Source organism: Petaurus breviceps, unplaced genomic scaffold, assembly GCF_028583685.1.
Source record: "Petaurus breviceps papuanus isolate PSGF00001 unplaced genomic scaffold, PetGlider_PUasm1.0 186, whole genome shotgun sequence".
Taxonomy (NCBI): Eukaryota; Metazoa; Chordata; class Mammalia; order Diprotodontia; family Petauridae; genus Petaurus; species Petaurus breviceps.
Genome location: NW_027185798.1, coordinates 1,053,749 through 1,065,130, shown reverse-complemented (window position 1 = coordinate 1,065,130; position 11,382 = coordinate 1,053,749). Strand labels below are relative to the sequence as shown.

The 11,382-nt window shown below is 51.6% G+C and overlaps 1 protein-coding gene across 2 annotated transcripts in view; it reads right to left on the bottom strand.

Annotated features, from left to right (window-relative positions):
- Positions 1–306: 306 nt before the first annotated feature.
- Positions 307–11,382, bottom strand: part of ABCF3 (ATP binding cassette subfamily F member 3) — an 11,945-nt gene continuing 869 nt past the window's right edge. Inside the window, exons 3-21 of one of the 2 annotated variants that reach the window (XM_069089322.1) lie at positions 9,727–9,806; positions 9,397–9,443; positions 9,107–9,204; positions 8,900–9,022; positions 8,516–8,782; positions 8,303–8,383; positions 8,150–8,209; positions 7,979–8,035; positions 7,866–7,888; positions 7,703–7,758; positions 7,393–7,593; positions 7,240–7,316; positions 7,068–7,112; positions 6,837–6,969; positions 6,519–6,607; positions 6,338–6,429; positions 6,088–6,220; positions 5,889–5,976; positions 307–5,790 (exon numbers count right to left, since the gene is read on the bottom strand). In XM_069089322.1, the coding sequence (XP_068945423.1) occupies positions 5,632–5,790; positions 5,889–5,976; positions 6,088–6,220; positions 6,338–6,429; positions 6,519–6,607; positions 6,837–6,969; positions 7,068–7,112; positions 7,240–7,316; positions 7,393–7,593; positions 7,703–7,758; positions 7,866–7,888; positions 7,979–8,035; positions 8,150–8,209; positions 8,303–8,383; positions 8,516–8,782; positions 8,900–9,022; positions 9,107–9,204; positions 9,397–9,443; positions 9,727–9,806 (1,909 nt within the window). In that variant the 3' untranslated portion in view covers positions 307–5,631. Of the gene's footprint in view, positions 5,791–5,888; positions 5,977–6,087; positions 6,221–6,337; positions 6,430–6,518; positions 6,608–6,836; positions 6,970–7,067; positions 7,113–7,239; positions 7,317–7,392; positions 7,594–7,702; positions 7,759–7,865; positions 7,889–7,978; positions 8,036–8,149; positions 8,210–8,302; positions 8,400–8,515; positions 8,783–8,899; positions 9,023–9,106; positions 9,205–9,396; positions 9,444–9,726; positions 9,807–11,382 lie in introns of those variants that run through there. The other variant, XM_069089323.1, reaches the window with a different exon arrangement.

Genomic DNA, 11,382 nt, shown 5'->3' with positions numbered 1-11,382 from the left:
CGGGGAAGGGCTGAACAAATTATGGTATATAAATGCAATTTAATATTACTGTGCAGTGAAAAAAAAGATACAATGAAGGGGACAACTTCAGAGAAAATTTAAATGAACTGATTCAGAGTGAAGTGAGCGTGAGAAGGAGAACAATGCAATAGGAGAACAATAATGCAAAGAAACAAGCAACCCTGAAAGACAAAGAACTCTGATCAATGCCATGAGTAACCAAGATGACACTTGCCACCCGCCTCCTGGCAGAGAGGTGATGGATAGACTCTCTGGGTACAGACTGAAAGATTTTGTGGACATAGCCATTGTGGGAATTTATTTCGACTGTGCATTTTATTTTACAAGGGTTTACTTTTCTTCCTTTTTCAGTGTAGATGGGGAGGGTGGAGAGAATATAGATTTTTGTTAAATGAAATTTTTATTAGAAAAAAAATTCAGAAGTCTCATTACCCAGTTGACAAATGGTCAAAGGATATGAATGGGAAATTTTCAGATGAAATTAAAGCTATCTATTAGTCATATGAAAAAATACTCCAAATCTCTATTGACTAGAGAAATGCAAATTAAGCAACTCTGAGGCATCACCTCACACCTATCAGATTGGCTAATATGGCAGAAAAGGAAAATAATAGGTGTTGGAGATGTGGGGAAATTGGAACACTGATGCAATTGTTTAAAGTAGAGTTGTGAATCAATCCAACCATTCTGGAGAGCAATTTGGAACAATGCCTGAAGAGCAATCAAACTGTGCATACCCTTTGATCCAGCAATACCACTCCTAGGTCTGTATCCTAAAGAGACCATTAAAAAAAAATAAAGGAAAAGGACCCACATCGAAGCAGTTTTGACCTTTTGTTTTTTTCTCTTTTGTTCTGATTCTTCTTTCACAAAATGACTAATGTGGAAATATATTTAATGATTGTACATATATACCCTTATCAGATGTCTTGCAGTCTTCAGAAGAGGGAGAAAAAAGTTTGGAACACAAAATTTATAAAAGTGAAAGTGGAAAACTCTTTACATGTAATTGGAAAAAAAGAAAATACCACTTAAAGTTTAAGTTCAGGGATCTGGTCATCTTAGGAAAAAGGCAGGTCTTTCCTGAGCAATGTTGGGGATTAGGGCAGGAATAAGCATGAGATGGTGGAGAAGTGGTGTACTTTGTCCCTCAGTTAGTGGCTTGGACTGCTGTTTTAGTGGGGTGGGGGTGCCTACCTAGGTGCACCCAAGTGTTTGCCTTCCAAGGCGATCAGAGGGTGAAACTATGAGCCCAAGGCCTGTGTACAACCACAAGGGAGGACTACAAATTCACCAGACTATCCAACTATTACCCCTCCAGCAACTCCGAGTCTGATTTCCTTCTGAAAGTTTATAAATTGCTGTGAATGCTTTGTTTCCTGCGTCTTATGTATGGGTTCCTATAAGTCCTCTGTATTGCATGAATTTTATTTTAATGATGTCCTCTTCCCAATATGTAGGTTTCTTTGAATACTTTACATGGGAATCAGTCACCTTATTTCTCATGTTGTCAAAACAGACACAAGTACATTTGGCGATTTCGGAAAGTAAAATAACATGCCCGAGACTGTAACCTTTGAAGAGCTCAGCCCCCTAAGGTTGGATCTGGCATAGGCGAAAACGGAGCCATAGGTTACATCAGCAAAGTGCTTCTGCTTTCCTTTGTTAATGCCTCAACACCCCAAACCAATCTCTCTGGGACCCATTTCATTGTTAAACATCTTAAAGTTATCTCGGGCTCCCAAGAGAGGTTGAAGGCCTCTTCCAGGGTCACAATCAATGCGAAGAATAGGCAGGGCCTAAATACAGTTTTCAACTCACTAGTGTTCCCACCAATGATCTCAGCTGCTAATTCCAAATACCTTTATTTCCCTCAGTCCTCATCCTTCTTCACCTCCAGGCAGCTTTTGCTAGTACCTATTCCCTAAATTCTCTGTCCCACTGCCTCCTTCTATGAAACTAGTCTCTCCTCATTTTCCTCTCAAGTCTCCTTTCCTGGCTTATCATCCCTCTCCTCCACTCTGAGCGTTCCATCTCAAAGTTCTCTCCTGGGCCCTCTCTTCGTTGAATCTCTATGCAAATGACTCCCAAATTCTCTCCTGTCTACATTAAGGAATACTCGTCACCACCCCAATTTTAACATGTTCAAAATGAAACATCCTTTCTTCTTAAACCTGCCCCACTGGCAAGCTTTCCAATTTCCACTGAAGATACTATTATCTTTCTGGTAAGTCAGCTTCATGACTTTGAGTCAGCCTTTACTGTTAACTCCTAACGTCCAATCAGTTGCCAGGTCCTACAGATCCTGCCTCCACATCACTGACTACTGCCATCATGCAAAACCTTAGAACCATTTTGCCGGGTTCTAATTGGTTTCCCCACTTCCCTCTCCGCTTTCCCAACCACCCTCAAAAATATTCCTAAAACATAGGCATGGCATTCCCTTCACTTAAAAATCTTCAGTGGATCCCAATTACCTCTGGGTTAAAATATAAACTTATTCTAACATTTAAGGCCCTTTCACGAACTGGCTCCTACCTTCTAATAGTCTAGGCAGCCTACTACCTGCCTCCATTATTTACCCAAATTGTCCCATCTCAAATATTTATCTATGCTCAAGGTTAGGCTTATGCACCACTTTCTCCAGTCTTCCCTGAACTAGCTGAATACTTTCCCTCCTTGGTGCTATTAAAGCTTCTTGAGTCCCTACTGGGACTGTCATGTTTTGTCTTTGAATTCCACAGCATGTCTTCCACATGCAGGCCTTGTGACTGGGAATGGACTAGAATCACAGAGGATGAATGGAAGGGTGGGCACTGGGCACAGCATACAGATCACCCGAGTCTTCTGGTAACTCCCATGAAGGAACTGAGGGGCCCCCTGACACCTCACTCTTTCCCCATCTCGGATTTCAGTTTCCTGTTGGCCATTTTTGCTCTACTGCCTTGCAGCAGGAAAAACATTCTCCCTAGTATTGAACACAAAAGCTCAATATGGCCAAAGTGAATTCATCTTTCTTCCTAAACCCGTTTCTCTATCTCTACCAAGGGCCACACATTTGACTCCTACTTTGTCCCATGTGCTTGGGGGGACAGACACAAGAAGGGATTCATAACCAAATCTAATAACCAACTGCCAAGACCCACATTATCTTCCATCTCTCCCAGGGTTATCATTTAGAACAAATGATATCATTGTTAAAACACCTAACAAGTCCCACACACATAGTAAGAACTCTATCTCTTCCATCAAAGCCTAATTTGCCCTTCCTTCACCCTCTGTACTGCCACCGCCATTCAATTAAGTTCCTCTTGGGTGCCAGTAAAAAAATAACATGGATCTCTGCCTTCAAATGTGCTGTCCCTGGGAACTCACGTTTATGACCCAAGGCAGTGCACGATCAAGATAAAGGAGAAATCTCAAAGCTTGGAGGAAGAGGTTCTCAAACTTATTTGGTTTTAAGACCCTCTTAAAAAGCGAGGATCCCCGAGCTTTTATTCAGGTTGTATGTAGTGAGGCTTACCAAAGTAGACAGCATCCTAAAAGAATAGAAAGTTTGGCCTGTGCAGCCTCCCTGGCAGGGTCTTGAGAAGCCCCAGACCACAAAAAGCTTATCTAACTTCAGAACAGAAATTGTTTTTGGCGAACTGAAGTAAGAACAGGCCAGTAACGATCCTGGATCTTCCTTACCTTGGACATCACAGAAAGAAATCTGATGTTCTCCCTACCTCCAATTCAAACTAGGCAGCATGGCCAGATGCACTAATCTTGAAACAAAGTGCTACTGGTTGGTATTCCCTACAGTTACATAAGCGCTCATTCGGCCATACTTAGGACCAAGTCTCAATTCTGCTAGACTTCCAAAGCCCTTCACAAGTTGGCTTCAATGGCATTAAATGAACGGTTCCCTTCCCGTCCTCTGCTCCAGCCAGACTGGCCTGAGCTGCTACGCCTTTCCCCTCACCACCCCCATAGCTGCCATACCCTCCTCATCTATGCCTGCTTAATGACCCTGGCACCCCACCTTCTGGAGGAAGCCTGTCCTGAGTTTTCCCCACCAGTGTCCTTCCCAAATTACTTTGTATCTCTCGCACTTTCCTAGATGTACTTTTGTCTCCAAAGCCAATTCCTTGAGTAGGAATAGCTACGGTGTTGCCTTTGTATTTGCTGAGAGCTTACACCCAGGAGGAGCTGGCAATGGCTGGCCACACTATCTGCATGCTCCATGGCGTCTACTCAAGGCAGGCAGCATGCGTCTGAATGGACTGTGCGGGGTGGGTTTGTTGAACAAAAACCGAGATTAACTTCCATCTGCTCTCTGAAGACTGATCCCTAAAAGGGCTGTGCCAGTCACTAGCTTGATGGCCCATCCTTAACCCCTAGCAGGGCACCTTCCACAGAGGCAGCAGCCCAGGGTGCATCCGGTCCTGGTGACAGCCCGAGTTCAGACTGCTCTGAAGCTACCTGGGCGAGGGGAGGCCCAAAGGTCACCCAATCATGTGGCAGGTTCAGGAAGGGCTTGAGCAGCAGGTAAAGGGAAGTACGAGGGGGCATGGAAGCCAAATTCTACAAAGAATCTTCCACTTCCCCTTAAGTGAGATGAGGCCAGCTGCAGGCCAGGCTCATCGCTGGGTCCCATCTGGACATGGGCTGGAAAAGACAGTGGATCAGAAGCCTTCATTGACTTGGAGCTTCCGAAAGCAACCGCCACCTTCCCTTCCTCCCCTCTTCCAGGTGCAGCTCAGCTCGGGTGGGTCCCAAGGGCCTCCTCTGGTTTCTAAGCCTCCCGAGGACCAGGGTTTATTAATTCTCAACTCAAGCTGAAGGTGGCCAAGAAGTCCACCCTCCCCTTAGGTGACGATAAATGTGGAGGTAGAACTGACCATCCGAAGGGAGCTCAGAGGCTGAACCTGAGGCTTTGGCCCACTTCTTCAAAGTGTGCAGGTGGAATGGAAGGAGAGCGGAGAGATAGCGAGCCTAGAGGGGTGAGTGGGGATCAGGGACTAGAGCACTAGCTCTGGGTCCTGGCCAAGAAGAGAGGAACATTGGCTCACACTTTCTATCTCATCCAAGGGCTAGGTGGCTGCCAGGCCCGGGTTCATTGAGGCCACAGTCTCATATGGTGACTTTGCTTCCAGAAATCTCTGCATAGACTGGGATTCACAGCTGCTGTTGCCTTAATCTGTGCCAAAGGCATTAGAAAAATCCAGAGCCTGAGAGCAGACATTACATAGGGCCCCAGCTCCCTTTCAAGGCAAGAGACATAGGAGTCCACCTTAGGGGGCAGAGACAAGTCTGGGGGGAGATGGGGGCCAGGTTTAATTTACATGACGGCCACACTGGACCTAGGCAGAGAGAGGGGAAGGGGCTATAGCCCCAAGGAGCCTTCTCCACCCCATGGAGAACAATCCTCAAAGCCCTTTCCACGGAGCCCCCTACGATGTATAAAGGGGAGCTTGTCTGAGGCAAGGAGTGGAGAAGAAAAGTTGGAATAAGGCTGTCCCCATGTTTGGGGAAGTCCATGGCCCAGGCCTAAGAAGCAAGACTGCTGCCTGGGGGGCCCGTGGCTGCCAGTCTGTGCCCCAGATCAGGCCTTCCAGCAGAAAGGTCCTAGAGGAAACCCTCCCGCCGGAACTGCTCCTGGAGAAGGTCCCGATAATGGTCAAAGCCCCCCTCGACCCGGGTGACACCGCCGCCTTCACACACCCACAGCTCCTGGCAGACCAGGCGGATGAAGTGCTCATTGTGGGAGACAAGGATCACCCCACCCTGCAGAGAATGAGAGAAGGGTGGCAGGGTCAGTGGCAGCTCTGGAGATGGACAGGCATTGCAAGGGGATGCTGCTGCATGGGGGTGCTGGGGCTCACCCTGAAACTGGTGAGGGCCCGGCCTAAGGCCTCAATGGTTTCCATGTCCAGGTGGTTTGTTGGCTCATCCAGAATGTAGAAGTTAGGACTGCAAAAGAGAATTCCAAGAACTTCATTCCAGGCAGTGGGAGCATGAAGGGGAGGCCAGGGGAGAGACAAGGGGAAGCCCAGGAAGGAGTCTGCAGCAATGCTGTCTCACCAGGACATGGTCATCTGCGCAAAGGCCACTCGGCTTTTCTGCCCTCCAGACAGGCTAGCAACAGGGCGGACAGCCAGCTCCCCAGATATGCCATAGCGTCCCAACTGGTGGCGATACTCCTCCTCGGGCCGCCCTACAACATGTCCCTGCCCGTCATGTGGGTCCCTGGCCTGGCACGGAAACCCTCAGGCATCCACCACACCTGCAGCCACCCCCGCCTCCTCCTCCTCCCCCCCCCGCCCCCACACACCAGGAAACTTCCGCGCCAGCAGCTCCACGGCGCTGACGTTCAGGTCAAGCTGTTCCACGTGGTGCTGGCTGAAGTAGCCAATCTTCAGGTTCCTGCATGGAAGCAGCAGGGTGGGGGTGGGGGTGGGGGGGTGAGAACACTGGGCATGCTGCCCTTACCCCCTGGGGTGGGGGCTAGCTACCTGTGGGCGTGTCTGATCCCCGTCACGGGCGCTAGGTCTCCCATCAGCAGCTTCAGCATGGTCGACTTCCCTGCTCCATTCTCCCCCACCTATAAGACACAGCCCTCAGTGGGGAGACAAGGCCCTGAGGCCTCAAGCCTTCCTTCATGATGCTTGCAATGGAGCTGAGGCTGTAAGGAAGCCTCAGCTTCCCGGGTCAGCAGAGGCCTTGGGCCTGTGGCTGGAGGTAGCGGGTAGGGAGGGGGACGATGACCCATCTTAGGACCCCAGGGGGCCCAGGCCAGAGACAGGGGGCAGAGGCTGCAGCAGCGCTCCTACCACACAGATCCGAGACTCGAGGTCTGCTGAAACAGAGAGACAGTTGAAGACAGGATGCTGAGGATCATAGTGGAAGCCCACTTCGTCAAGCTGCAGCACAGGGGGTGAGAACTTTTCAAAGCCATCAGGAAATCTGTCCCAGGAGAGGCGAGGTGATGAGGCCTCTTCGCCTGTCCCCACCAACCCGCCCTCCTGTCCCAGATACCAGGAACGAATGAACGAGGCACTCACTTGATCACCACCTCCACCTCCTTGTCCACAGGCTTCAGCTCTGGCCTGAGGGAGACAGAGGGGGCAGCTCAGGGGGTACTTCAGGGGAACATGGGGGAGGGAGGAAGGAAGAGTCCCCAGAGCTGGGGTCTGTCCGGGACTTGAGGGGGCAATGCAGACTCCTGGTACTCACAGCTTCTCCAACAATTTGAGTTTACTCTGCACCTGGGACGCTCTGTTTGCATTATAGCGAAAACGGTCAATGAACACCTGGGGGGAGGAGAGGAGGGTGAGGCTCCCACTGCCACTCCTGGGCCCCAGACACCGCCGAGTGTGCCCCCCGCACCTGGATGTGCTGGCGGTATTGCTGCTGGGCCTCATACTCGCGCTGCTGGCTCTTCAGCCGCTCTTGCTTGCTCTTGAGGAAGGCCTCAAAGTCCCCGCGGTAACTGTCTAGCCGCTGGCTGTGAAGGTGAATGATGTCTGTGGCCACCGCGTTCAAGAAGTTTCGGTCATGGGATACAACCAAAATTGTTGAAGGCCAAGTCTGAGGGATCACGTGGAAGGCAGGCATGAGTCATGGCGGGATATCCCCAGAAGCTAGAGACCAGAGATGCCCTCTTCCCCTCATTCATCCGACCCCCGGCCCTACCCACCTGCAGATAATTCTCCAGCCACAAGATAGCACGCACATCTAGCATGTTGGTGGGCTCTGAAGAAGAAGAAACAAGCTGTGTGGCCGAAGGTGAAGCGCCAATAGCATGTCACTGCCCACCCACTGGTCCCGCCCCTCTCATGCCAACGCTACCGAGGACTCACCATCCAACAGGAGCAGATCTGGCCTACGGAAAAGAGGAGGGACACCATGACACAGCCTCCCCAGCTGCCCCATTCCCTTCCCATGCCCCTCTTCACGAGCCCTGTGGACTCACCGGGCAAAGAGGGCCCTAGCGAGGGCCAGCCGCATCCTCCAGCCACCAGAGAACTCCCTGTAGAGAGAGAGAGAGAGAGACACCCAGACTCAAGGGTGATGTGGGCCATGCTCAACAAGCAGAGCCAGCGGAAGAGGGGCCTCAAAGGCTGGCGGGGTGGGGGACACTCACCGCGTGGGCTGCTGCTGCATCTTAACGTCGAAGCCAAGTCCAGCAAGGATAACAGATGCCCTGGGAAGAGAGAGAAACAAGGCACCTGGAAGAGGGAAGACAGGGAGATAGGGAAATAGGAGAAAAGGCACGGGGTGGGGGGGGTCTGAGTACCTGGCAGGGGCTTTGTCTGCCTCAATCTCTTCGAGCTTGGCATAGACCTCAGCGAGCTGTGCAGCCTCTGGGCCCTCCGCTCTGGGGGAAGAGGCAATTAGGTGGGAGCAAAGGGAACCCGGGGCCCCTCCTCCACACGCCATCAGGGTATCTGCAGCCTCCTGGGGGGTGGAGAATGTGGGCAGGGTCTGCCTCCGCTGGGCAGATTCTCACCGGCCTGCTGCAATCTGGGCGCTGAGCACGCGCTCCCGCTGAAGCAGCCCTTCCCGGAAAGTGTCGCTCTCCAGCACACTCTGCAGGGCCATAGTGTCGTCCCCGACCACCTCCTGTTCCACATGCAGAACAGAGATGTGGGCCGGAATCCGGAGACTCCGTGTTGCCAGCATCTTCAGCAACGTCGTCTTGCCCAGCCCATTCCGTCCAACCAGCCCGTAGCGGCGGCCCCATGCTAAGTTCACATCAGCGCCTGTCAACAGAACCCTGGAGGAACGAAGACGAGGACCCTCAAGGACCAGGAGGGAAAAACGGGCCGAGGCTCCGGAATGGGCCCCACGGCCGCCCCACCCCGGTCCCAGCCGTCCAACACAGGTCCCTCACCGCTCCCCAAAAGAGACATCAAAGTTCTCTATCCGCACGTCGTACGATCTGTTCTTCCCCGACGACTCCAGCCGACTCTCCTTCTTGCTCCCTGCCTGGCTGGCCGAAGCTTCTTCCAAGACTCTGTGAGGGCGGAACAGGGAGTCGCTCGCAGCCCCCTCTGCTGCCTCGCCCCCTCGGCCTGCCTGCCGCCATCCCCAGGCTTACGGAGGCCCCGCCGTCCTGAGCGTGTCCTTCTCGCTCCGCTTCTCCTGCTTGGCCTTGAGCCGAGCTTCCGCCTTCTCCAGCTTCTTAGCGTTCACCGTCTGCAACCGAGAGACACAGACACGGTCATACCTCCAGGTGCCCACCGGAGCAAAGGGACCCCTCGGGGCGTTTCAGTAGGAGCGACACACAGTGGGACCCAGGGTGGCTCCCAAGTGCCACACCGGGAGACAGAGATCACCCCCACACCCCCGAAGGGACAAAAACCATCCTCCGCACTCTGCCCCCCTCACCGAAGACTGGTCTCTCTTCATCAGTCCTGGAACTTTATTGCCGTAATCTAGAAACGAGGCAGACAATCACCTTGGCATCACACTACCAAGTTCCCTGACCCTAACCTATCCTAGCCCCCAGGAAATATCAATTACCTTCGAGGAAGGGAGGAAGGATATATGGGAGGGAGGACTATGACAGCAGAACTAGAGACAAAGAAACCTGAGAACTTCTGGGCACTGGTGAGAGCCCCCCAAATGTGGGTGAGGTAGAACACTGAGCAATGCACAGGATGAAGGAAGGGTCTGAGATCAATGAAGGGGCGGATTAGAGATACACCCTGCACTCACCATAATTCTCAGTCATCTTAGACAACTGTATGGGGGCATCCAGTAACACCTGGCTATGTCCTTGGCTCTGGGGTTCTGCCCTGTGAAGGAGCAGAGAAGTGAGGCATAATTGGCACCACATGGCCAGTGCTGTTGGACCTTGCCCTGATACCCAGCAGCCATGGCCTGGCTATTTGATTGGCGCTGATGAAGAGAGCTTTCTAAGGCCTTTATGGTCTATGAATAACAAACATTTGTTAAAAACCTGTTAGGCATGAGGCAGTAGGGACATAAAGATGAAAACTGAGATGTGACCTGCAAATAGCTTAGGGTCTAACAGAAAAGGGGAGGGTTCGATCTAGGACAAGGTGAGATCTCAAGAGCTCTTTCATGGGGGGCAGGGAAGAATTCCTAGAGGAGATGCTTGAAGGAAAAGGAAGACACCTCAAGAGTCACAGACGAGCCACAGATTTGGAAGCAAAGAACCCAGGCCCATATCCCAGTGTTGCCACTTACTACCTACATGGCTATGGGCTGGTCACTTGGCCTGCCAAGCCTCAGTTTACCCATGTGTAAAATGAAGGAGTTGGGCTACACTGCCTTTCTAGTGCTAAACCCTGTGATCTCAAATGCTGCTTCTCCTCTCTGAGCCTGTGAAAGGGGAGGAGGAGGATGAGAAACTAGATGATCCCTGGGGTCCCCTTTAGTGCCAAAGTCACACCTCCAGGTCTGAATCTAAGAGCAGAAGAAAGCTCAGATAGTCTGGATGGTGTACAAGTTCCCTTCCAGCCATAAACCAATTAACATTTTTTAAGCTCCTATGTGCCAGGCACATAGCTAGAAATACAAACATGGAAGAGAAAGACACGGTGCTTTTCCACTCTCCAGACCTCAACATCTCTAGCCACAGAACGGGGCAGTTGAGGTGCTCCCTGACAGACCTGCAGTCTCTGTCTGACCTTCTGTCTTCTCCTCTCCCTTGGGTTCAGTTTTCCCCATCAGTCCAATGGAGAGTGAAGCCATCAAAAGCCTAGCTTGCCAAGCTCCCCCCCCCCTTCTATTCAGGTCTCCACTGCCCGGGCTATAGAATGGAGGGTGGGAGTGATCAAGGACTAAAGAGTCTCTGAGCTATGGCTCCCTCCCTCCTTGGGATTCAGCTGCTTCATCTGTAAAAATAAACTAAATAGCCTCCCCTGTTCTAAGGCTCTGATCTTGCATTTATTAACATCCCCTCCCAGGGGCCCCATCTGCAGAACAGGGGTGGTTTCTAGTGTCCAGGGCCCTCTCCCCCATCCTGGAGGTTCAATCACCTCTACCATACATGGAGCTGAGGCTCTGGCCCCCCTGCCCAAGGTCATCTGCCCCCTATATTAGGAAGGGGAGATCTCCAGACCCCTTCCCTCAGGCCTTTCTCCTTCACTCCTGTATAAGGGGAAAGGTATACGTTTCTGGTTGCCCCATGCCTCCTTCCTCCTAGAATCGTCTTCCCCTACATAACAGGAGGAAGACATCTCCGGACCCCTCTACGCCCCATCTCAATCCTCTGTATGAAAAGGAGAAAAAGTCTCTGGTCTCTTCCTCCTGTGTAACAGGAGCGGTGGCTGTCCCTAACCCCCCACTCCCTATGACAAAGGGGTAGGTTTCCTGGCCCCCTTCGGTCTCCCCCGTGGCTCAGCC